We start from the raw sequence: 26,705 nt of genomic DNA on the forward strand, positions 1-26,705 counted from the left end.
ATGGAAAGAAAGACATTAAAATTGCTTAAATACCACTTCATGTTGGAATAATACAACATTACATTAACTGTCATAATTAAATATGTGTCACTGGGTATAATAGCATGTATAGATTAAATGGGCATTTACAATACATATTTACAATCTCATGTACAAATAAAAGCTGCTTGCCGCAGGTCTTCAGGTTCAGCTGAGTCTCCTTCAGATTTGCACAGAACAAAAGTTCTTATCTATTGTTTCAAATGCAGCTAGTGTTTGGGGGAAGCCTGTGGCAATATATCCATGTCAGAGTTTTCTTCACAGGACGTGGTACACGGGCCTGGACCCGGGGCTCTCCGGCGTGCAGGGCTGCGAGTCGGAGCTGCCCGGAGAGAAGGTGGAGGAGACGTCTCTCTGCAGGTCTCTCTGCACGTCTCTCTGAACGTCTCTCTGAACGTCTCTCTGAACGTCTCTCTGAACGTCTCTCTGCCCGTCTCTCTGCACGTCTCTCTGCACGTCTCTCTGCCCGTCTCTCTGCCCGTCTCTCTGCGCCGCGGGGCCACAGCCGGACCCCACCGAGGACAGGCGGTCCACGATGCTGGAGAGACACGCCAGACTGGAGGCCCCGGCTGATTTATCGCCTAAACTATCTGTTAAGAGGAAAACAGAGGACACAAGTTTTAAAAAACAAACCCAAAACATGTTTTTGATTTATAAGTTCTATCAATTTTTGTGTATTTTATAGTATACTTAAACCCTGGTGCTTTACGCAAAGTAAAACATGCATTCTAAATAATCTACCATCTTCCCTTTCCTTATTTATTTTTATATATTGTAATTGTATTTTCACTCATTTATTTATTTACATTTTCTTTGTATGTTTTCCTTTCTTTGTATGTCTTATACAGCAGCATTGGAATGAAAAGGAAACACAGACCAAAGTGTGAACATGTATAATGAGGCTGAAACTGAATTGAAAACTAACAAATAAATAAGTAAAAAATAATAGTAATAATCTAGCATTCAGGAATCAGGTTTTTAAAGCACGATGCTTTCAAGATGTCATGTCGTATTCATTTCAGGAGGCTGTGCGAGTCAAAAGGTCTTACCGTGCTTTGCATACGAATAGCTGTTGCTGTAGTTTGCATTCAGATGCTGCCACAGTGGACTGTTGCTGTCAGCCTGTAAGGAAACGAGAAATATACCTTTGAGTTATTGTTGCAAAAAGAAATGATGTGTTATGTTTTCTTAAATATATATAGGGAGTATATATGGAAAAGAAAGAAGTGGGAAAATGTGCAAAGACAACCAATGCCCTTCACAATATTCTAGACAGGCTAATAAATCCTGAATTCCAAAGTTATGGGCTTCTTTATTTCACTTCCACCTTAAAGCCGAAGTGGCAGTATGACTCCTTCCCCTGAGCGGCTCCGAGCGTGCCGAATCGATTGTATCAGTGGAAGCAACACCAGTTTGTGCAAGATGACACTTTCTCCTAGTAAATCTGCAGAAAATCCTGGCAGCGGTGCAGAACATGCAGTCAGGATGGAATGCAGAAAAGCGCCCAGGTTTTTTCTGCCAGACTTCAGTAAGGTGGATTTAGCTCGGTTTATTAGGGCTATAAAGTGTCCGGTGGTGGGAAAGCCATTACTCCATCCAGCTTGATAAGTTATTTTGTATTAACTGATACGCTGTCACCTTCAGACTGTCGGAAAGAACAACTAATTAAACCTGACCTTTAATAACAAGTAGAGATAGCTTGTAAGACTGCAGCTTTTTGTATTAATGAACTATAGGGGAGTATGACATGCATGAAGAAGCATGGTAATTGAGGTCTTGGGGCAAAACAAGCTTGTTTGATAATAGGATTCTGAATTGGAAATCCAGGCCTTTTTTGGAAATGAAATACTCTACATGGTAATGAAAAATGGCAACATGGCTTAAACGTAAGACTCTTTGGCCATCAATAACAAGCTTGTCAGGTGAAGTTTCTACAAGATAAAGTTCTGTCTTGCATGCAGTTGTGGATATTTATTTCCCTGCCTGACATTGTATTGGTTTCAAAGCTGAGACTCTGCACTTCCAGATGTTTGTAAGAAGAGGCTGAACATGTGGTTCTTACCATGCCGTCAGAGCAGCTGGACAGCGGGCTCCCGGGCTCCGAGCTGCTCCCCCCAGGTAGGCCGTAGTAGTTTTCCACCTGCTCGTGTAGCAGCTCCTGCAGGCTCTCGATGTAGTGGATGGCGTTGCGCAGGATCTCCACCTTGGGCAGGCGCTGGCTGGGGTTGGCCGAGGTGCAGCGCCTCAAAGCCTCAAAAGCGTGGTTGACCTTCTTCAGCCGCCGGCGCTCTCGCATGGTGGCGGCTCGTCTGCGGTCCACAAAGTTGGACTTGCGCTTGCAGGCCTTGCAGGCCCACTGCAGGCAGTGCCCCGGCTGGTGAGGGGCCCCGGGGATCCTCACATGCTCATCCTCCTCAGAGCCGTCCAGCTCCATGCCGGGGCCAAACTCCAGGCTGTCTGGAGAGGAAGCTTCGTCGTAGAAGACCTGGGATGGTGAGAAGACGTCCATACTGGATGAAGAAAGGAGTGCGAGTGGATGAAGATGACCGCAGAAAGGAGGGTAGAGGAGTGGGGTGAGAGAGAGGAGACCTCTGAGTGATATGAGGGGTCTGTTGCCCTGGGCCCCCCTTATATGCCCCCAGGCCACAGCCAAGGGCCCACATTGGCCAGATCTAATTACCATGGCCCAGCCAGAAGGCAGGCTGGGGTTAGCTCAGCTCCCTCCCTGCCCCATCCCCAGCCCACTGCCTGCACCCCCCAGTACCCTGCAGAGTTTCCCACATCTGCACTTAATGGTGTTTTCCTACTCATCACCACTCTCCCCTTCCACCGGCCCAGCAAGGCCACGATGAACACAATGCTCGGGAATGTTTCAGGAGCTTTAAGCACCACATGGTCTTTAAGTGAAGAGCTTCATTTTCGCTTGATTTATCCATAACCGTCCTCCATGCCTCACATCAAGGCTGACGGTGAAAGTGACACTTAGCTATGAAGACGTACATTTTAAAGAGCGTGTTTTGTTTGGTCAAACTGTGCAGAGAAAGAGGGTGAGCACTTGTAGGAGTATGCAGGGCCAATTTTTACGGTGGAGACAACAGCGTTGCAGATGCAGCCCAGCTGCAAAGGAAGGTGTAACATTTCAAGCCCTGTGAATTCACATTACAGTGGTAAGCCCCCTCTAAACACCCCAGCTCATCACTGGAGGTGCTGTGTGAATGAGGCGATCCCTGTTTGCCAAAGCTCATTAAAAACAGTAATTACACAATCGACACCACTGCCCAATTCCCTGCACCATTTCGCCTCAGAGGACCAAATTTCAGCCATTAAAAGTTATTGACACAATTCAGGAGCTTCAGTTCGGAACAACAGATGGCCATTATGGTGCAAGAGTTTTATTCAAGTAAAGGACAGAGGGTTTAATAAGGAATGGAATGTTTTTTTATAGTGCAGAGATTTCAGCATGACGGTAATTTGTTCCCTTTTTGACAGAATTTAAATAACCATGATTGGATATTTAACTGCAGTGCAATTGAAAGCATTTTGGCATGTTTTAGGCTTTTATTAAATACTTTTCTTCACATTTGTAAAAAGATGTTTAAAATATTGGTAATTTAAACCCATAGAAGAGTACTATATATTTAGAACGTTATGTGTAAATGCTAATTTCCACTTAAACGTGAGATTCATAAGCTTTCACAGCTCTGAAACAGATGACATATAAAAGAAGCTGGGTTTCATTTTGAGAGCAGTAAAGAGTTAAACCTCTCATATCAGTTGAGATTCAGACTCACTCACTTTTGACATGTGATTCTATTAAATAATGACTCTGGAGTGAAGTTAAATGAAATCTCTATTTTCAGAATGACTGTCTCAGAGAACAGATTGTCAGACTGAAGGGGTTTTTCTTTTTGCAGCTCGACCCTGACGAGCAGACTGCTTTAGGTAATGATATTGTTGACAGCTTACAAGGATACAATGCGGATATTTCTCACAATGTGTCAAAACGTTTGGCGATCCCCCTTCTCTGGGAACTGCGCGCACCTAAGAAAACACCAGTACCTGCTGCTGCCTCTGAATTGCCGTCGGAGTTTGGATTAGCCACAGCTGAAGAAGACATCGGCGTGTAGCTGCTGAGAAGATCAAAGCCCCTGAGGCTGAGAACAACGTGGACGATGAGAAAACCCGCCATCAGACGATAGATAGTTGAGGCTGTGGTTAGATTGGCGCAGCACATGGCAGTTATTGGCGCAGTGATCGCCGGTGCTGGGATCTGTGCGCACTGCTGGTCTCTTGGGAACTATCTGAGTTTGCTTTTTTGTTGTTGTCAGGGGTCAGAGACAGAGTTAAGTGAAGGGCAGGAGGTGATCCTTTATGTCTATTCCCCTCACGTCTGAAACCCTTATTTCTTCTAAACGGCCTCATGCTTTGACGTAATATGCTGTTTGTTTGGTGCAACAGTAGCCCCCTGAAAGAAAGGCAATTTATTACTTGGATTCCTGCAAAAATAAATCCTCCTAGTGACATTAAAGCCCACATTGAATTGTTTATTTTACTGCTGCTGAAATTAGTTTTAAGATGTTGTCTGCATGGTAAAACTAATATATTTACTCTGAGTCTTACAAGGAAACTCAGTTATGTTAATAAATGTTTAATGAAAAAACATTTGTCGTAGCTCAGTGGTTGTTAATGCTATTTCCCCACCCATAAAAAGTCAATTTTCCGTTCCCCACAATAATAAGTGAAACAAAAGACCTTTTTGAGTGGCAACAGCATTTGTTTGGCAGAGAGCAGAAAGCGTGCTGCCAGCTCTGCTGCAGGGAATCCTTTCCTGCAGGATATTCAAGGAAAAGCCTGGATAAATCAGAGTTTTCAGCCTCAAGGCTTATCCCCCTGTCCTATAACTGCTCGCCTTTCATCAGCTTTGACTTTTAAAACACAGCCTTCACAGCCAAATGACAATTATATGGTGTCATCAGTAACACCGAAATGCCTGTAAAGTTAGACGAGAGAACGTTGGGATTCGGAGAGGGAGCTATGGAGTGGAGGCTGAGGGTTCAAAACATATTTTCAATAGCACAAAAAGCTTGTTTGTATCCAATAAGTCGTACACAAGTAGCGTACTTTGCAGTAAAAAGTAGACGCACTGAACCAAACACTTCTTATTGTTGATGTTAGGTCTACAGTCGAGGTCAACTGTATAAACGGATATTGAATTAGCAGATACCTATGGAGCAGTAAAATGCAGTGCAGTAATACTGCTATCAGATTGAGTGAGTGGGCAGGAGCCCATTAAAATCACATTACTATTTAGGGGTATTATGTGTCGCTCTATAGGATGTTTGGTAAAAGATATGAGTAGAAGTGTTGAAAAGAGACATAAGGATTACTGTATGTTTTTCAGCTTTTAATGAGCTCTGTAGAACAAGCATTTATATTATTTACTTGAAAAAGGTACCAACACGAATAAGAAAAATGGAAAAGTAGATAATTGTGCACAATGGCCCTAAATTGTTGTTTTATTTTCTGATCATTTTTTGTGATTCTTGGATAAGAGAAGTGTATAACTCTCGAAAAGGGAAACAAAACAAAACATAAGGTACATTTAAAATAAAAAATAGGAAAAACATTTTAAATGGAACGTATACATTTTCAAATTATAAAATAAATGTGTAAAGGTAACCTTATAATCTGTGTCGAAACACATCTCGTGTCTCAAGAAACATGCAAGTGTCACAGTGTATTTGAGACATTTCCCAGCTGTGCGTTCTGTGCAGCATGTTGGCATCCTTAACCAGTCAATCAACACTTTTAAAAACAAAGAAAAAACACAGAAAAGGGGATGACCTTCACATTTAAGTATGGTTTGAACTCTCCCCCCGTTCTTTGAAATAGCCTTCATTTCTCCTTGTTGGATTTTTCATTGAAGTCTGATAAACACGACACATGTGTGACACTTTACATGGACACATGTGTGTTTGCAGGCCTGAGAGATGAGGCAGCGTCCCAAAGGTCAACCGGGGCTTTGTGTCGTCCACAGAGATCTGAGGGAGACCAGCACACCCCGACATCATCAACAAACGCCCGCCTCTCATGTCAATACACGACAAACAAGACTCAATGGATTCCCATGCCGTTAGCTTTGTGTCACGCAATTTAATAGCTCGCATGTAAACGCTTTGCCATGTGATGACGAAGCAAGTGATGATGAATTAAGACCCAAAGGCTCAAATAACTTCTTTATCCCAGCAGGCTTTGCATTGAGCCTGCTGCCCAGATTTCCATGTACCAACATTTGATAGCAGAGCAGAGGCACGCTGTGTTTGGAGGGGACTCGAGTTACTGTTGTGGGATCAGTGCTGCCGGAGGCCAGTCTGAACAAAGAGAGCCAGCCCGGCAGCAAAATATTGCAGGGTAGTTTAAGCAGATTTTATGGACTTTTAATAGCCGTGAATGCTGGGGGAACTGGAAGACCTTGAACTGGTAATGGGCTTTACTTTCTCTTTTGGTGTAAAACAGAGATACAGTGAGGGGTAGAGTGACCTATTATTCGTAAAAAGAGGTTTCAACACCATTTTTGCCAAGGGAAAAACTTGAAACGTGATTATCGTCGTTATGATTGTGATTTTGGACATTCAATGGTTAAAAGCATAAGGAATTATTCCCCCAAAATGTATAACTCCCCCATGTTACCACAAATTTGGGAAAAAAAACTACTTTTGAACAAAAAAATCTTAAAATCAAAAGGATATGGCTCCCATTTACTTGAATGTATCAAGACTATTCTCCTACTTTGAGTTCTTTCTTCCCCATTGTGGCATTTCTGCTCTTAAAGAATGAGATACAGTTGTTTTAAAGTATTGCAAAACGTTTAATTTATTGTATTGGTCAGTTATGTACAAATATTTAAATACAATAGCTTTCGTACAAGAGTGTATCTGCTTCTGAATATAAAATAAATAAATCTAAACATCACATTATAATAAAATATGTACACATTTGTTGCTCCTTATGTACAAATGAGGACTACACAACAAACAGAATGGCTAAATATAGTGGAAATAATTTAGGGATAAATAATGGAAACCTAAAATGTGGTGTCTAGTCGAGGTCTTTGCTGATGTCAGTTTTCAGAGACGTTCTCGCTGAAGTTGACTTTGTCTCCGTTGGTGATGCTGTTCACAATGGAGGACAGACGCAGGAGGCTGGAGGAGGCAGAAGACTCGCTGGATCCTGAAAATAAAAAGGACATTGACTTACACTGCTTTAATTTATTTATTAACAGTTTATTGTAAGTGAAAATGATATGTACCTTCTCTCTGGTTTATCATTGGGACAGTGGAATGATCGGCAGAGGTCGGCCACGAATCTGAGGACTTTTTCCAACGACCATCATGGTTTTCCATCTGCAAAATCACACATGTTATTCATGCAGGTTTTTGATAGGGTTATATTAATAATAATACATTACATTTATATAGCGCTTTTCCTATATTAAACATCATACTTAAAATAAGTAGTAAGTACATAAGTATTTCCTCAAATAGGCATTTGCCTGACTGAAAAACACCCCAGAAACTGGCCTTATATTTTATTACAGTCAAAAACCAAGATAAAAAAAAAAAAAAATGAGAAAGAGATGAATATCATTGGAAGATCATAGGGAAAATCTTACCAGAAAAAGAAATGAAGTGGCCAAATTTAACACCAGGGACCTCCTTACTTAATATAATATACATGGATAAGAATATGGTGTCACTCAGATATTAACATGCAGTAAACGCATCATCATGTCATTGAGGAATATTATAGGGCTGTTACAGATACAATAAGCACATCATTAAGTTGTCATTTAAAAGTCATCTGAAAACGACAAGCTCACTCATAGGAATACCATGTTAATACTGTGAGGATTTCAGAGTGAAATCTTACACTGTGTTCTTTGAAGTTGTGGGATGATCCGTTTTGGGGTTTCTCCTGCTCGTCCAGGGTCTGCAGCAGGTCCTGTAGCCTCTCGATGTAGCTTATGGCGCTGCGTAAAATCTCCACCTTGGGTAGCCTCTGGTTGGGGTTTGGCACGGTCTTCCTCTTCAGCACGTCGAAGGCCTCGTTGATCTTCTTCAGCCTCCTCCTCTCCCTCAGAGTGGCGGCCTTGCGTCGGTCGGGCGGCGCGGACTTCCTCTTGCAGACCTTACAGGCCCACATGAGGCACTGACCGTCGCAGTGCGCCCGGAGACCCGGGGGCGCGAGGACGTGCTCTTCCTCGCTGCTCTCCCCCCCGGTCTCGGACGGAACATTATCCTGGCCCGGGGACAGCGGGCTGTCATTGCCGTTGTAAAGTGGAGAAACCCCGGATATGTCCAGGTGCTGTAGTGGTCCATGATCCCCTTCTTCCAAGTAGCGCAAATCATTGAAAAGATAAGGGTTGGTCTCAAAAAGGTCCATCATATTGTTGCTGCCCTCTCTCTGTTTTGACAGTGGGACTCTGGCATTTAAACAGAGCAGCCGGGACACAAGTCACCAGGCTTATATATAGAATGTGAAACTCTACCCAACAGTTTGGCTGTCACACTGCATCAAGCTGTTTTTTTTTTTCAATGGCTCTTTACAACCAAGTGACTTTGTGCAGGAAATGCATATACATTAAGGCCGCCAGGAGCTATTGAAATATCACCTCAGGTTTCATGACAGGTGCTTCAAATATCTAGATCCAGACAAAATGGCTGCAGAGATATTTCCCTGCGCTGTCATTGAGAAAACGAAAGACATATTACTTTTGTTCCACAGATAAGGAATATGCTAATAGCCATGTGGTTATTGGTGGCACTTATTTCCTATATGCTAAATATAAAAGTGGGATTTATAAAAACAAGTGCAGCTTTTAGCAGACTGACTAAATAGAAAGAACTTACAACTGCCAATAAGTTCTAAATAAATTCACTTTCAGATGCCTTGAGGCTCATTTCCAGAATTTCTGTTGATTAAGAGCTAAATTAATCAACTTATGCTGCAGGAGGAGGATGTGCACCAGCCAAATGTATTAACCACCTGTCAGCCTGTGTTTTAGCCTCTTTAGTCCAATGTTTTGGTTTAACGGTTATGATTCAGTGCAACTAATCTTATCAGCCGGCAGCCCTTGAAAACCAGGCCGTACACTTCCTGCTCAGCACCAAACGACATACAGATAAAGATAACTGGATGTGTCAAGAATCAACTCCTCTCCTATAAAATCGCTTCCCAACACAACTAAACTCCATTCTCAATAACGTTTGGAGGAAAAGCAGTGTTAAAACATTGAAAACGATCATTGTTTGCCTCTCTTGGTAGAGTCCTCTTTTGTGTTCACAAACAAACATACATTCCGGCCCGGCCTCTTCCCCTATATTTTTTTTGGAGGCCATTAAAAAATTATTTGTGATGGGTCCAAAACTAACTTCATCTGGGATAAAATAAGTGTTATTTAGAATGCAATTTCAGTGTATGGAACTGTAATTTGTTGTAATCGCAAAGCCCAAAATCTTAATTAAGGTAAAAGTCATGCCTTCTGTGAGTAAAACATCATTTACAAACAGAAGCCGTAAAAACCTATACACATTTCAGTCATTTTGTGCCTGTTTTAGCCGGTGGGAATGGTATGTCCGATAGTAACGTGTAGAAAACTCAAATATAAATAGACTGGAATGTGCAGTGTCAAAACAGCTTTGTGAAGCGCATGCATAAGATGTTATAAATAGAAACGTGGCTCATTCATCTCAGATTGATAAAAGAGATACAAGTCTGAGAGGAGGTGATGTATAGCCTGGGGCCTTTTTGCCTCAACCTGAAAGATCTACAATTGGAAACTTCACAGGAGGGAATGTGAGAGATTCCTATTTTTGTGTGACTGCAGTTCTACTGGGGTTTTACTTTTACCCCGTCCCTTCCCCCCTCCTCACCCCCGGCTTCTGTTACGTTGTTGTGGAGTCACATGGGTTTTTCATCCTCTGACAGCTTGTCTGAAATACTATAACCAGTCAACATGGTATCTCCAAGTCATACTATTAATATCAGCCTACTGCTTGTACTTTCCATTAACAGGTATCATATGAATCATAATTACTTCAATATCCAATGGTGTCATAAAGGCTGCAAAGCCCTAATCACTAACAGTTATATAATGAGTCCTATAGCTTTACAGCTTGATCTGACAAAATGGCGAATGAAACAATTTCTTGAGTCATTTTGCGTGTTACACTTTTGGTTTCATGTGTTATTTGACAGAAACAGAAGACTCTTAGAGCAAGTGCTGAAGAAGTGTGTTAACGTATATAGTGCAAAGAGGCTGTTTGTGTCTCGTGCAAAACCAAAAGTCCACGGTTGACTTATTTATGTCTTCTACTTGACTTAAATAAAAACGTACAAACACATATAGCAAATAATCCTTGTTTCTATAGCGTCATTATCAAGCTAGGAAAGAGGCTAACAAAGACATAAGGATTTTAGGGTTCTTTACAACATCTGAGTCACGTCATTTTTAAATATTCTGATTCTTTTATGGGTTATTTTTTATTTGTGGTTATGATCAGCTAAAAAAGCGCAAACAATGTCCATACTCTTTATTTCTTTCCCTCTGGCTAACAGTTAACTCCCAACCAGCATGAACACACCTCAGTTATATTGATCTGTTTTAAAGTGGGAAGTGTGTCAATTCCAGGTGTTAGTAATATGTCTAACGATTGCAGCATCCCATTCAGATGAAGCCATGTGAGAGCATGCTGACTGGCTGCTATGGCATAGAGACACTTCAATTGAGCAGAGCGCTAATTAGCCTCATTAGCTGCACCTGGTCACAATGCTTGCTGTGACAAAGCTTTATTTCCATCACTGAGGTTCTTTTCAACCAAACTGATAGCTAAATATATATCTCCACAATAATTTTTGACTTGTCATTTCAGGGGCCAACATGCACAGAAATTAAGATTTCAAAACTACTGAGTTGTAGTTTAAAAGTCTTATGAAAATAATACTGAACATTCACTGTTGTTTGTGTTATGCTCTCCTAGAATATCAGCTTTCAGCAATGCATCAGTAACAATTGTATGGTTATGTTTGGTCTAAAAGCGTAGCAAAGTGTGAGCTGTCGTACACGAGCACTGGTAAATCCTGCATTTTATACCCCCCAGTCCATAGGTGCATAAATATTGTCATTGATTACTCCTGTGTGTTTCCTGCTGAGTCAAACACAAGCCCATAGTAATTCTGTCTCGGAATTTCTGTTCATGACATTTACGTTTTTTCAGTGTTCAGAGCTGCAAAATTGTAGCTTTCACACACTGCTTGGTTGATTTGTGTAAGCTGATTTCAAAAGACCAGCAGATGACCTCACATGAAAATGTCAGATAATGTTAACATTTGAACCCTGATTACAATAAATAAATATGCTGGTATTCCTTCTGAATATCAATGTTAATTTAATTCCCAGAACACAGACACCTTGTAAAAATGCAGGATTGACTTTTGTTAAATGTTCAAGATATGTGTATTCATCAAATACTGAGAGAATCTCTGAAGTGTTTTTTAGTTTTTTCATAGAAGGGAAGTATCTTCTCTATGGGAAGCCATGTGTGCAAAAAAAAAAACTTGTATTATTGGCTTGCTGTTTCTGAGCTTGCCATGCAGCTGAAATCATCAGCCTATGTACGATAGAGAAGAGTGAGTGTCTAAGTATGTGTATAAATGAGGACCATTAAGTTCTCTCGTGTGGGAGATGTTGGAAATTCAATGCGTTCTGTCAGGTAAAATTGATTTTGCCTCACATCAAAGCAAAGTCAAATAAAAAAACTAATGCTGCATTCCCTGTCACTGCCGCTTTCTTATTTTCATGCCAACAATTTGTCATGGTGCAAATAAAAAATGACAACCAATGATAAATGAACAATCCTCCAAGATGACTTCTAAATACAATTTATCTCAACATTATGCCTGACTTAATACTATAATCACTGAGTTGATATGAAGAGCATTTCTCTGAGATGATTGGAGTTCTGTCCCTGCTGTGCCCTGGTCGTGTATTCTCTCCCCGGGGCTACTGTGCATCCTGAACCGGACCATAAATTCCCGTCAGTGTCAGGGGTTGACGCTTCAGCTGTCAGGAAGAATCATGGTATAGCCTGCATAGAAACTCAAACTGCATGATCTGGCCTCTCAGGCGAGGAGGCGGAGTCGCATGGACTTCACGAAGTGTAAATCTGTCGAGAATCCAAAGAGTCGGAGTCAACAGCTCTGCAGTCTTAACCCTGCATCTGAATACTGAACACATTTGGATAAATCCGAGTGTAGTTTACATAGTGATCTTAATTTAAAAATCAGTATGACATATCACTTTAAATTGTGTGGCCGTGTTAAATGAGAAGAGATCACAACTCCACCAAGTCCATGCCAAACAGAAAAGCAATGGGATTTTTTCAATTGGGCTTCGGAATATTGCAGAAAATAAGCTATGTGGCAAACGCACAGATGGATAATCTCTATATATTAACAACACTTTATGATTTTTGAAGTGTAAATGGAAAGACCAGTAAGTAAAAAGCTAATATGAGGCTAAAAAGGAACAACATCCTGTTTCGCATGGCAATGTGTCGTCTAAGCCAGGGGTTCCCAAAGTGGGGGTCGCGAGATGATTAAAAAAAAAAAAAAAATTGTTTTTTTTAAATTATCAATTTTTGTATCAATTATTTATTATTATTAATAATAATAACGTGTGCATAGACATTTTTCAGGGGCGGACTGGCCATCTGTATAATTTCCCCGCAGCAAGGCTCCCCTCGTTGATAATCCACTAGCGCAGTGTTTCTCAAACTTTTTCATACCAAGGACCACTTAACCAATAAAATACACTCACGGACCACCTAACTCCACAAATATCCAAAAACAATAGGCCTGTTTACCACTCCAACAGTACATAACAGCCTAATGACAGCTTAACCTTCCCTACATCGCCTCGTTCACACAATAAATCAACAATACAAATACAACTACAGATTATATAAGCATTTAGTTCAAATGCGATTTAAAATGCTCTCAGGTTTTACACCTCTTATCAAATGTAGACTACATTTATTACGGAGTTTATATCCGAGCCAACAGACTCACAGATCGTTGGCTACTGAGAGATATACAAAACACACCGCATGTAGTACGACACAAACCTCCGCTGTGGATTTTCAAAACAAAATACAGTAAAACTATGGTCGCAGGCCCAAGTTGAACTCTCTGAGGTCTAAGCCATTTTTTCACATGTTAGGCTCGCCTGGGCTTTTTTTGTAAAAATGCTATTAAAACATGAACCTTGGTGACCATCGGGCTGGCCTGCATGGTCTGCCTACAAAACAAAAATTAAAAAACGTTTATGCAACCCCCCAACAACAGCCTCTGATCATCAACAGACTTCCGGCAATGCTTCATTGGATGCATATATTAGATAATAATCTCTATCTCACTCCTAAAACATCTAAATCTACTTTGAGCATGGATAAATGTTCATAAAATACATCCATTGTTTGTTCTATATGCTTCTTGAAATCCTAAAAAACACATCGTTTTTCTAGAACAGATTACAAATCGCCAGAAAATTGTACAAACAAGTGGCAACATGTGTGATGAAGGTGTTGCGCTGGGCTATATCATGCAATCGAAAGAAACGTAAAGCTCGCTCCATTGTGGAGATATTGCGTTGCGGGCTGAAAAATGTGGGAACCCCTGGTCTACGCTAAGCTAAAGGCGGCTAATACTTGGCGTTTAGTAATGTTATTTGGTCCCTATTTAGCAACCACCGTTTTAATGACACAGAAGCTTCAAACTTTCACGAGTGGGGCATTTCACGTATTTTATGTCGCAGAACAAAGCGTGAAAATGTCTTACATTTGCGTTAACCACAGGTCTTATTTCAGGTGTCGAACCAAAAACCTGAAATGCTGACTCATTTGCTAGTTTTAGGACTTATTCCTGCACCACTCCATAATCAGTTAGGAAATTCAGGTTCTGCTTAGATTATTCTCCTACATCTTCCTGTGTCTCTCCATCCAGCCACATGAAATTCATGAGGAAGAAAAAATATATTCTCTTTCTGTACTTTGGCACTTTGACTGCAATATTCTTAAAGTTATCCCAGCAGAGACAGTCTGTATTTCTTTCTGAGGCACTCAAGAGATTCAACAGATTTTTTGAATGTGAATTATTGATCAGGTGCGGAGGGGGGAGGGAGAAAGAGATAATGACATATAACAGTGTGCTGCAGATGTATTCTCACTATATTGATATTATCCTTTTAAAATAAAAGAAAGGAATAAAACAAATTCATGCAGCATTTTTGGAAGTTTGTCTATGGCCAAAAAGATGTTCAATAACACTAACTAACAAAGTATTTTAGGAATATGTTAAAGAATAATTACTACTTATACCACAAATGCTAACAATAATAATGCTGGTGACATTTTATTGGAATTGCCATGTGAGTGAGTCAAGCTCACAAGACAAAGATCTACCCACAAAAATATAGATATCAAGGAAATGTGCAGTACTCATTTTCCCCTAACTTGTGAAATACATTAAAAAATGAAAGAATGTATCATGTTGGTTAATTTTTCACATTGACCAAATAATAATATTTATAATAATATTTTTTCAGTCAGAAGCTTAAGCTCAAATTACCCCAAGGAATGTAATTATAAACTGGACTGTTCTTTATCCATTACCACTAAACTTAAATGCTGACTATATTTGTGCTCTCTTCTCTGCTCTTCTTAAATTACCATAGTTGAAATAAATCCCACCATAAAAGCACCATGCCTGCAGTATCGGGTTCTCTTACAGTTCATAACAGAGCTTGTCCATGTGAGTGTCTCCAGCAAATGTTAGAAGAGGGATCCAGTTAGGACCAGTGCTGACATGGGGGTCACAAACAGAACTGATAATGAACATGAAACCTCCTCTCCAAACCCCCTCCCCCACCTTCCGAGCTTAACCGGACCTCCTGCCTCATTGGGCGGTTTTAGAGGAAACTCTGATCACCATGACGGACACACCGTATATAACCTAGCTCCACACCTGGGATATGAGTTAGCCAATAAGGGGTTAAGTACCCTGGTCATGGGCCCGATGACAATGCCCCACCTGAGATCACGACCCCTTTGACCTTCAGGGCCTCCAGTCCACCGACAGAGAGGAGCTTAGTAAATGTGTGGAAAAGTGCTCATATCTCAATAAAGTTATGGATTTTGAGAATTTATGTTGGGACTTTGCAATTACAAATGTTGCGTCAGATTTTCATCAGATTGATCCAAGAGAGAAAACAAAAGATGGATCATTTCTGCAGTCTCTTTTATTTAGTTTAAAGTAATAGACAAGAACTGCAACCAACATTTGTTCTGTGGAAATCATCCAAACAAAAGGTATATTTTATCATACACATTTTTGCATATAGGGCGTTGTTGGCTCAAAACATGTTTTATGGTCAACTCAGGCAGTGTGTGTGATCAAACATCTGCAGGTATGTTTGATGGTAGCTCCAGCCTGGTCTCCAAAATGTGTCATCATAAAACAGAAGTGTTAATGACATTTTGAGGGGAACGTCTTTTCTACGGGATTATGTTTTTCTCCAACATGGCACACACAACACATTTGTAAACACAGGAATTTAACCAAGGAAACGTGTTCCGTGTAAAAAACAAAAGTCATTGTCTGCTTATTTAATCAGGTCCGTAACTTATATATATCCAATCAAACATACTAATTATATCCCAAAATTATGATATTTTAGTTTTGTTGCAACTTTTCTCTCAAAACATAACTGAGTATGCAGTTTAGTTGGTTGTAAATGGGAGAGGAGCAATTCAAAGCTGATAATACAAAAATAAATGTATCTACTCTCAGCCGTGTGCCATGGAAGGCCATAAACAAAGACGACAACAGGTGGTTACAATGAGCCAACATTCCCCCTCTCTAGTTACTCTGCTCATTAGCCAGTTTCAAGACGAGCCAGAAATAACTTCAGTTGTCATCCCAGTGCACACAATTATTAACAGAGGTAATCTCCTTCAGCATGAACAGTCCCTTCCTGCAACATCCATCTGCTTCCAAGAGATTACTTTTTATAAGTATGGCCACAAAAGAGACGTACAACTTCTATTTCAGAACACACTCAATATTACCATTACAAAAAACGACCTCTTTCTCTTTTTCAAACGTTTGCCTTAAATTATTACGAGCAAACTGATTAGACAAGTCACAAAAGAAACCGGCCATTTCCATAACATTACTACATTGGAGAGTAATGAGTTGAGTCGGGAAAAGCTGGGTAACTTTACGGCTGAGAATACAGTTTGGCTTTTGGCTGAGAAGTCAAATGTATTTTAAAGCTGCAAACAACTTTGCAGGAGTTTGGAGTAGGCTGGTTGTCAGAGTGCCATGCACAGTATTGGATTGTTTAAGAATGCAAATCCCACTAATTGCAGAAGACCATACTCCAAGAAAACATTGACTTTTGCATGGTTTTAAGTGCCACACACTAGGTTTACAACACATGTAAAAAAGTTGAGTTGCTATTGTGTTGTTTTCATGAAGCAGAAGTGACACAACTCCAGTCTTATACACACAAATGTATGGGTCTATAAATCCTTGTTGGCTTTGTGCACAGGCCTGGAAGAGTGCCAGTTGAGGCTCAAGTCTTGCAAAAACAAGGCTCCCCTCCTTAGGCCAGCCGAGCTCTGAGACAGGCAGGAGCAGCCAGTATCACTACCGCCAGCATGATAGCATCTCCAACTGAAAACACAGCTTATCTTTTTTGGCCTGGCTCCCTCAAACTCACAGGCTAGACTCAACGGTGGTCAAACAAATCGGGGAGAAGCTGTCTCTGGAGCTAAGCTAACAGACGGCTCCTCTCACTCGTGCCCTTAGCTGCGGGTTAGACGTGGGTCTTGGGTTTCAAAGGCGAAATGGGAGGCAACGCTGATGGCATCTGCCTTCTCTCTGGTGGACGACGCAGGGATTCAGTTCAAAGGCCGAGCGGCTGAAGTACATCAATTAGCGAGGGAAAGAGCTCGCTGACTTGCCCGTTTGCCAGCTAACTCTCTATGACCTCAGAGCATTACATTATGAGGCACTAAGAGTGTTGCACACTGGTTAGACAATGTCAATACCCCCCTTGCAAATGGACTGGTATTGATGGACTGGCTTAAAGGGTTGTTCGTGCAAATGGATGCAAAGAAAAATAACGTGCCGCTGTATTGAAAATAAGAAACACCAGCAAGCCTATAGGGAGGGCAGATTTTACCAGCTGTTCACATGCCTTTTTTGCCATTGTTTCAACAGGTTTCCATTGTAACACACACTAAGAGAAGGCCCTCTGCAGCTTATCACCCGACAGCCCATGGTGATTTAGTTCAGAGTGATCTGAAGGTCCCTCCTGATTGATTCTGTCCTCATTCAGGAGAGTGATGGATTAGACTCTGGTGTTGTATCCCTATCGGCCTGCCAGACAGAGCCACTGATGGGGACTTAGAGAGGGCGCTGGCCTTGACCCAGCCGCAGACGATAGGAGACCCCTAGTCTGGCCGGTGAGGTGAAACGTTGACCCCGTTGCCCTCTGTCTGGCCCTCTGTGTACCACTTCAACTCGTGTTCACGGTACTTTGGGACAAGTGGCAACCGTCCCAGGGTAGGCGTTATGTGAGCCATTTCTCAAAATGTTACTTTCACTGCACAAAGAGTGTGCAAATTGAATCCAAATCAAAAGAAGAGTTGGTTTTATTCCCGAGTTGTTTTCTTCTGCAGCGTTGCTTTGATGTTGCAGCCTGTAAACGATACGGTGGAACTATCATTAATATCACACTGCCTCTGGGATGTAGCCAGCGATAACACAGAATGATTCCAATCATCAGTAAGTATGACTGTAGCCATGGCAACACCGGTGACAATGATCCACCAATATTAGTTTTTCCTGAAGTGTCTGAGCCCAGAACAAAGCGGGTTTTGTTACAATGAAAATGGCACTCTTCAGTAATAACAAAATACTTTTTTAGGGGGTGGTGGCATAAAGGGCCTGGCTCCAAGAGAAACTAATAGGATATTGATGAATGTCAGTGTTGACGAGTGAGGGGAAGGGCACTACGCTTGTTTAATTGGTTATATGCGGTCTATCATTAAAACAACAGATAGAGAGGGCACTGGAGCTTAGGCTGGATGAAATAATATGATATCAGAGCCCGGGTGGGGAAAGATCACAGCCATGTCTGACACTGCCATTATGAAAGCCTTTGTTACCTAAAACTCATAGGTTTTCCCGTTGATTCACAAAGTTATTTAATATGAAGACTCCTTCAAAGCCTAGATACTACCGACATGGGCTTTGCTAGACAATTTCAGTTTCTATTTATGTCTATAAGCCTTCTTTAGCCTTTTAGAAAGTGCTAAGAAGATATATTAATAACGAATATAGATGAGAATTACTCATACTGCTTATTTTTCAACTTATTTCTTATTTGTGCCTTCTTTATTCTGTGATACATGTGTTATTGATACAATGCACCATGTGAGGCTAACGCAACTGCAATTGAGTTTTTCTTGTATATTGACAATCAAGTTATTTGACTCTAATTGAAGGGGACCCACCAATGTAAAGCCCTTTAGGACATCAATAATGCATCTTCCTTGAGTGTGATCTCCTTTTGAATCCACTTCCTTCAGATCTTCTAGTGTCTTTATTTTGATATTCTGCAATAGATCTTTCCTGGTTTCATCTTATTAATGAACTGAATAAGCATCTTTCATTTTTGGTGGGTCAGGAACTTCTTCCATAGATTAGATGCGTGCCCTTTTAACGTGAGATTAAACTGAATTGTTTAGTTTGGGGCATCAGTGATGAATAATGGCTCTGACCAGGATTTTTATAATCAGTGAAAGCCGTTGACTTCTCTCTCTACAATATTTATGATTGTCTGACGTGGCTGAAAGCAATAAACGAAATGTGATTTACACTTGATCCCTATAATGTTGACAACTGGGTTGAAGGATTTGTCCATCCAAACGTGTGTGGCCCACAAAATGTAAGAGAATCCTGAGATTCCCAATTTTGACACCAACATGAATTATTTTCAACAGGTTGCTCTCCACACCCAAGACCCTCCGGATTAGCATTACTGTCTAAACACAGGAGAGGATAATTGAGTATTGATGATTGTGTGTGTGACTCCATGCCAGTTAAATGTGGCTGTGTGTGTTTGCATCGTCCCTGCTGCAGGCATGGTTAGCAAGTTACTCTGTGTGATGTTGTTGGTACTCTGCATCTCCACGTGCAACTATAACAAAACAACACAGAACAAACAAATGCACGTCTACACACACATGCAGACATAGAAACACAAGTCTTACTGCGGCGCTGAAGGTCTTCACCACCTGTTTGATACAATAAAAAATCTAGTGTTACTGTTGTGGAAGTTATTGGAGATAGAGTTTCATTGTGTGTGTGGAAAAGTAGTGCAGGTGCATGCAGGGAAATGGTCCCGACGGGTGTATTATTGATAGGGAAGCGTCAGTCTGCACTTTACAGCTATTTCATTTCATTGTCTTGTGGTGGGAGATAGTCAAGAAGCCATTTATTGAGTTTTACTATAAAATGTTTTAATATAAATAGTTATAAATCAGTGCAATTAATTGTCCATCCAAAATAAAGGTCAGGAAAAGCCTGCCGGCTTTGCTCAAAGATAGAAAATCAATTTCTGTGAGAGGAGAGTATCTTTTTACAGAGAAAGTCCCTGGCTGAGGTTTAAGGGGATGGTAACTCTTAATGACTTAATCCAAGTTCAGTCTCAGTGGTTTTAGCTCTTTGTGTGTGTATGTGTGTGTGAGTGTAATCCTCTTTGTGAGATAGGAGCCCAGAGCTGACCTCACTGTTTTGTTTCACAGGGTCTCTGGGGGCCCAGGGAGGTTCTGGGGCCGGTTCTTAGAGCAGAGCGCTCTAAAACACGGACATGCAGGACGGGGTCCGCGGGGACCGCCGGCCCCGTCTCCTGTTACCGCCGGGTTAGTCACGCTCTGCGAGATTTATGTGTGGAACAGTAGTGAGGGTTTGGGTTGCACGATACCACCAAAGTGTCGCAATATTAATCCCCCGCAGTATTGAACTTGTAATGCCAAAGATGCCAAAATAAGTAACATTGTTCATATATCTATTGTATTAGTATTCCAATCTAAAAGTCAGTGTCAGCCGAATGCCAAAGTGCATTAAATCCAGAAGTGCTATCTGTGTTGAATTTATTTTTACAGGATCACTTAATTCCCATTTGGCCCATGCATTAATTCCAAAGAAACTATTTCTGCTGTCAGATATACAAAGTTATACAAGCAAAAATCAGGGTAGAATTATACCGCCCCACTTTAACAGCATTTTAGCTTATTCCCCCAAATGGCTTTTGGGTGAGCAAAAGAAAAGGTTGAATTATTGTTCTTCTGTAGATTGCAGCATTCAAAACATCAAGGAAGCATTTACTTAGCAAAAGAGGACTCTTAATCAATATATCATTATTGTGTTTATATTATTGATTGGTAATTTACGTTTTTTTCCATGTAATCTTCGATAGATTGTCCTTTTAGAATACATAATATTCTATATACACATAATGTTTTGTTTGTAAAAATCCTAATCTGTAAAGTAATTTATGAATACTTCCTGAAAACAAGTTGAGAAAACCGACTTTGTCCTCTCAATGTAGAGCTAGGGAGTTTTTCTCTGAAGTTGGCCTGAAATTTGATTATACGGTTCAATGTTACATAAGAACTACCTTCTACATGCTTCTTCTCTACATAATGCCACCACTATCAGTTTGTTATGATATTAGCAGCGTCCTCTTGATGCTACATTTGGTAAATAACTGGTAGTACCTGATTGTGAAATACTGATTGTATACCCCCTGGAGTGTTTGCTAAGCATTGGCTCTAATAAACCTTAAAATAAAGCAGAGGACAGAATCAACATGTTCTCAAAACATCATACTGTAAGTTCCTTCGTTAAATCTTGCCTCAACACAAACTCCTGTCTGTCTTCAATCAGAATAGATCTTTTCTAAAATGTCCTCTGTTTTCACCAAGCAGTGATTCAGATGTTTTAACGCAGGTGACAACAACAACCGAACAACAAAAACTGACAACGTATCTTCATGTGGAGACCACACAGCTAGATAACTGAGATGTGTGGTGGTCGTTTTTAAAGCAAGCACTCGTCCTGCCTGACATTTGGACAGGCCGCTGGTTAATGTGTTGTTTCACACTGTTTAGCGTTGATAGGGTGGGCTCGTGGTGTGGATGTAGCCAAGAGGGACCACCTCTCTGGTGACTGACCCTGGGTGCTCGGGGCAGGGGGACAGGTGGAGGGGGACCCCCCATACTTAGATATGGACCTCCAGTAGAGAACACTTAGTCCTGTCTCCCCAGGTGGATCATCACATTGGGTTTTATTGATGTGGATCTAGTGGCATTCAAATGTTTTTTTTCTGGCCTAAACATTTGACTTATTTTTCTAAAAACCTATTGGAAGCTGGATTTTCTAAAGTGTTGGCTAAACAAAAGCTGTGTTATTACACCTCATTCTCAGGAGGTTATAGCATCCCGGTGCTACATTGTAGAGACATAAGGGCTGCACACACGCCCCTGCATGGACCACAAACAGGCAGCATAAACAATGCAGAGTCTGCCTTGTGTTTTATCTCCTTGCCACCCACAGTTTACGCCAGCGGGGAGCTGAAACCTTGCGCTGCCGAGGGTTCATCTATAAGCCCCCCAGCTAATAACCATACCGGAGCCCATCACAGAGCATGGCTCCAGATCATTAGAACTAAACCACCCTCTGGCTCCCACTCAAATTATCAAAACACAAACTGAAACTTTAAACTGCTATTAGACATTATTTCAGTTTCCCACCAGTCCAGTTCCGCTGCTGGCTGAAAATCAAGCCAGCTTTGTCTGTGTGTTTCGCCTCTTTGGAGAATTTCAGACTGTTTTTAAGGGAGCAGCACTGATGTTTGAGACCCTCACGCTCATTTGGACATTCTTTGTGAGTGAGGAGTTCCTTTGGGGCCGATGTTTGAGTTTGAGTCATGTTTCTCAAATGGAAAGGAAACAGTCAGGATGATGAACAATAGGAGGGGATGGAGTCATCTTGGACCAGAGATTCCCCTGTTTTCCCCCTTAGACACACCACTGTCCACGAGTGACCTGTTTGACCCATCTCTTGACAAAAGGAATGCACATCTTTACTCCCTGCAACAGAGGCCTATTAGCACCCTGAATTCAACATTTGAATTAATCCTGTGAAACAGATTATTAAACAGTGACTCACTGATTCCAGCGCTTTCTTCAAGGCTCCTCCCACTCTCTAAGTGTTTGATCAAGGCAGATGAAAGGCGACGTCACTGGTTGTTGGTTGTGTTTGTCGGACATGTTTCCCCCGATTGCCTCTCCCCGTGTGGTCTCTGCTGGCCTACTTTCAAAATGGCTCAACACTGCAGCTGAGACTGTACATGCCAGAATACTGATCTTACAGAGCACCACAACATGAATGCAAATGATTCCCCCAACACTACTTAACGAACAAATTGTGAACTGACAAATGCAGCTTGTATGTTGTACTTAGATAACCCTACAGCATGAAGGGTTTTATTGTCTAATGGATGCCATTTACTGTTTCAACATTTCAAGTTAAGGAAATATTTTTCTCATCAGCAAAATTCCTCCCATTGGAAATGGTAGGTATACACAGAGGAAGAATGACTGGCATGGTAGGTAAAAAGGGAGGAGATTTTGGCAACCTGGGTAAACACAAGAGGGTCATTTGGGGTTCAAACCCAGGAAAACTTTGGTAAGATCTTCTTCTGTTTTTCTACTACCTCTTTCTGTTATTCTGTCTCTTCTTCTATTTGTCAAACAACTCTGAAATGACTGGTCCCCACAAGGGTCACAGCTTTCCCTTCAACTCTCGTGGCTTCCGTCTTTCCTTCACAAATAAAATGAAAGGCAGTAATATAATTCTCTGCAGAGTAGTATCATGAGGGTATCTGCATATTATAGGGGTGTACTTGCAGGTGTTATTGAAACCATTGTGCCAAAGGAGATATATAGACGGAGACACTCCTGGGCAGATTTGTGGAATTTCAAAACCCATCTCTCTCTGCAATGAGTAGGAAAATGATTTGCACCCATTCAGCCCCAGCTTTATATCACCGAGAAGAAGTCTCTACTTCACTGTCCCCCCGGAGTTAAAGTTACATGATGAATGACAGGGCAATCAGATCGACTTTCCAATGCAGCGAGACACTGCTGCCCTTCAGACAACGCTGGAGGAAGAATCTTTTCACAGCCAGGCCAAGAGGACATAAAGATAAAGACAAGCGGATATGGAGTGTAAACCTTAACAGATAACAACTGATACAATACATTTATTTAAGTGATTGGGCTGTATCTCTTCAGAATAAATGGATCTTCAAACCTCATTATCCTGAGAAGAAAATGTGCTAGGAGGGGTACAGGGGGTGGGTTGGGGTGACGGGGTTAGAGGGGATCGGGATGTCACTTCTCCTTCATTGAGCACTTGATGGATGCTCTGTAACCAATGGAGATAGAGTGCCCCTATAGCCAGAGAGAGCACACAATCTTCTCAGCAGATTAACTTCCATTGATTTATAGAGATTTACCTCAGGAAAGAAAACAGCTGGCAAAAGGACAAATACCACAACCGGCAAGGGATAGATTCAACAGGGGAAAGCCAGCTCATTAGTTAACATGATTCTAATACAAAGTCAAGCAGATAGAGAACATAACTACTGAGCAGGCAGTTCAGGACATAAAAAAAAACGAGACTGTGACAAAGTTTTTTATGAAACTCACTTAAAAGGTGGTGTCAGCAATTCTAATTCAATACACTTTGTTGAAATTCAGCAAATTATGTCGTCAGCTATCTGTAGTATCCAGTTCATATACAGCCGTGTCAAATAGGTAACAAACAGACTGGCTAGGACCAAATGTAAAACACTTTTCCAGCTAAACAACAACAAGGGGGTGCACAAGGCCATTGATGTGTAAAAAAAAAAGGCCCAGGGTTAGTATGTTTAAGTCTTGTTCAAATACCAACAATCATTATACAGAAAATATCATCCAGAACAAGCAAAGCAATGCAAAATTGATCAATTAGGATCTTATGAAGTTGAACACAGTGATTGTATAGTTATAGCGTCCACAACAAGGCACAGCAGGTTTGTAAGCTTTGGATCACTTAACATGCAACAATGTTATACATTAGTCCATTGTGGTTATACTCAGCATTTAAATACAGCAGTTTTGAAGGTGATATATCTATTAGCCTTTCCAAAACCAATAGACAAGAGAAAACGTGTAAGGAATGCATTAGGCAGTGTGTTTAGCTGCTCTACAATTGTTAGCATGCCTGGCTAACTAGCTTACCTATTAGCTTACATGCAAGTGTTACCATCAAGGCCCAGGTGCACATAACCTAATACGTAACATTCCTTTTTTGGTTAAAAGGTTATATTTAATTAACACATGAAAAAAAAGCCTGTTTTACAAGTAGTACTGAAAATGTGTCCTGGGTGCTATCAGAATTAAAGCATTAGCATACAAGTTCAGCTGTTTATGGGACTTGAAAAACCCATATATTTTGTAAACTATGACTTTATCTTAGATAGGGTCAGTGGTATGGTTGAACCATTAAATCTTACTTGAAAACAGCATTTCACGAAGAGTGGTGCAGGAGACTGAGGACAACAGGAACTTTCAATACATCTGTTTAGTTTCCAGTTTGGTGAAGGCAAGGCAAAACAGAACTTTACACATAGAAGGTTCAAACAGGAGCTGAACAGGAAACCAGTACCTAAATACACCTAATCTAATGAGGGGATGAGGGACAGGTGAAACTAATGAGGGCAGGCAATCTAAACTGGAGGGAAACACACAGAGACAGGAAGTAAAACCAGCCATGACCAGGTGAGAACTCTTTCAAAATAAAACAGGAAACATCCTAAACCTAGGATCATGAAACATTTTTGAGCTAATGCAGCCAATAAGGTGTAGCCACTTTCATCATATTCGGATAATCCAACCACTGGTGATTAAATGCTGGAATAGATGATAAAAATGTTTTAGTTTGTATAGCAGGCCTCTTCTGACCCACATTTATGAGGCTGATAATTCCTGATAATGGCGATTTAATAAGCTATTTAAATGTAGTTGCTGTACCACACTTCACAGCAGGAGCCCCAGAGGCTCTCGATATAGTGACACCTCTAGTATGTGTAATGGCCGTGCTGCTTACTGATTTCACAATTGTATTCAGGCTGCTAATAAACCAGCCAGGGATAGAGATATCTGGGAAGGGTGAATAATGCAAACTTAAAAAAGGATGATGGTAGCTATTGAGGTCAAAACCTTTATGGGATTTATTTGAGCAGAGAAAGGAAAACTACAGCTAGTCTTTGTTCAGCCAAAAGCTCTTTCCTTTCTTTCTCCCATGTTTCTACTACTTCCCCTAACACCCCTCTATTAAAGTGAAATATCAGATGTGGCCTAACATGAACATTGACAGAGCTCCCATGACATCAGCTCTCTGGTTTGGCCAAAGAAGTTTAGATCTTTGGCACATCATCTCACAAGTGTCTTATTTGTGTGGGTTTATAGTGTGAAAGTATACAATAGTAACTGTGTGGTCCTCTTCCTGAAGCTAATAGCTTTTAAGTGTACTTGTAGTGCCTTGGACATTAAACTTGGAGTACATTTTATTTTATATACATTTTGACGGAGGGGTGTACTCCTACTTTTAAAACTGCAGCCATTACAGACTAAACTGGCTGCCAACTCTCCATAAACATCAGGAATTGGCAGTGTGAAGCTTTTTGCAGTAAATACTTTTTCAGCAAAGTAAAGACAAATCAACTGCCTTTTGTGCACTTTAATCTCTTTTTTCTTTTTCTTTTTCTTTTCTCTTTTTGTTTCTCTAATAGACTCAAAGCCATTGTAAATTAAGATTGGCCTCATAATTATCTTTAAATTCAGTTTGATTCAATTTATTGTTACTTCCCTCTTCTCTGTTTGTCCGCCGTCCAGACAAGTCAGGGCAAGTCCAGTCATGTTGTGACACTTCAGGGACTTGCCTTGAATCATATTACCTCACTACACACATCATGTATGACGTTTTTAAATAAGTCCTAGACATGTTACATGCGATAGTCTTCATGTTACAGTGTGTTGCATGTTTACAAATAGTTGTGTTATTTAATCACATGGAGTTAAGTTGCATCAAAGCATTTGAATCGAGCCTTTTCGAAAAGCATTTCCTATTTTCTTTATAGTGCACTGATTTTCCTGTACCTCATTTATTTATCATTTATTTACGTGTTTTTATAATTGTATGTTTAATTATTATAATATTTATAATTTTTATATATTATGTTTTATATATATTTACTTTTTTAACCTTTATTCTATACCATAATGTAAAATAAAGCATCTTATCCTATCTTTATTTGAGAGTCAAAAATTCAATATAATCTTTTACATGAATTAGCTGCAAGAATTCAATTATCACAGTAAATGGCCAAAATGCTGATGATCCAAAAGTAACCATATTTCAATGTA

At 40.7% G+C, this 26,705-nt stretch overlaps 2 protein-coding genes across 3 annotated transcripts; both read right to left on the reverse strand.

Moving 5' to 3' along the window:
* Positions 1-24,896, reverse strand: myf5 (myogenic factor 5). 2 transcript variants are annotated; one of them, XM_034133517.1, is made up of 4 exons: positions 24,794-24,896; positions 2,102-2,524; positions 1,089-1,161; positions 1-629 (listed from the first exon to the last, which is right to left on the reverse strand). In XM_034133517.1, the coding sequence occupies exons 2-4, from the start codon at positions 2,471-2,473 to the stop codon at positions 298-300; spliced, it is 777 nt and encodes a 258-aa protein (XP_033989408.1). In that variant the 5' UTR covers positions 2,474-2,524; positions 24,794-24,896; the 3' UTR covers positions 1-297. The 2 variants fall into 2 exon arrangements, with proteins under 2 accessions (XP_033989408.1, XP_033989407.1); XM_034133516.1 differs by having other exon boundaries at positions 2,102-2,549.
* Positions 6,916-8,485, reverse strand: myf6 (myogenic factor 6). Its single transcript, XM_034133518.1, has 3 exons — positions 7,969-8,485; positions 7,349-7,442; positions 6,916-7,269 (listed from the first exon to the last, which is right to left on the reverse strand). Exons 1-3 carry the CDS (start codon positions 8,482-8,484, stop codon positions 7,160-7,162), a joined length of 720 nt encoding a protein of 239 aa, XP_033989409.1. The 5' UTR covers position 8,485; the 3' UTR covers positions 6,916-7,159.
* Positions 24,897-26,705: the final 1,809 nt, after the last annotated feature.

This window comes from Trematomus bernacchii, unplaced genomic scaffold, assembly GCF_902827165.1.
Source record: "Trematomus bernacchii unplaced genomic scaffold, fTreBer1.1, whole genome shotgun sequence".
In the NCBI taxonomy this organism is placed as follows: domain Eukaryota; kingdom Metazoa; phylum Chordata; class Actinopteri; order Perciformes; family Nototheniidae; genus Trematomus; species Trematomus bernacchii.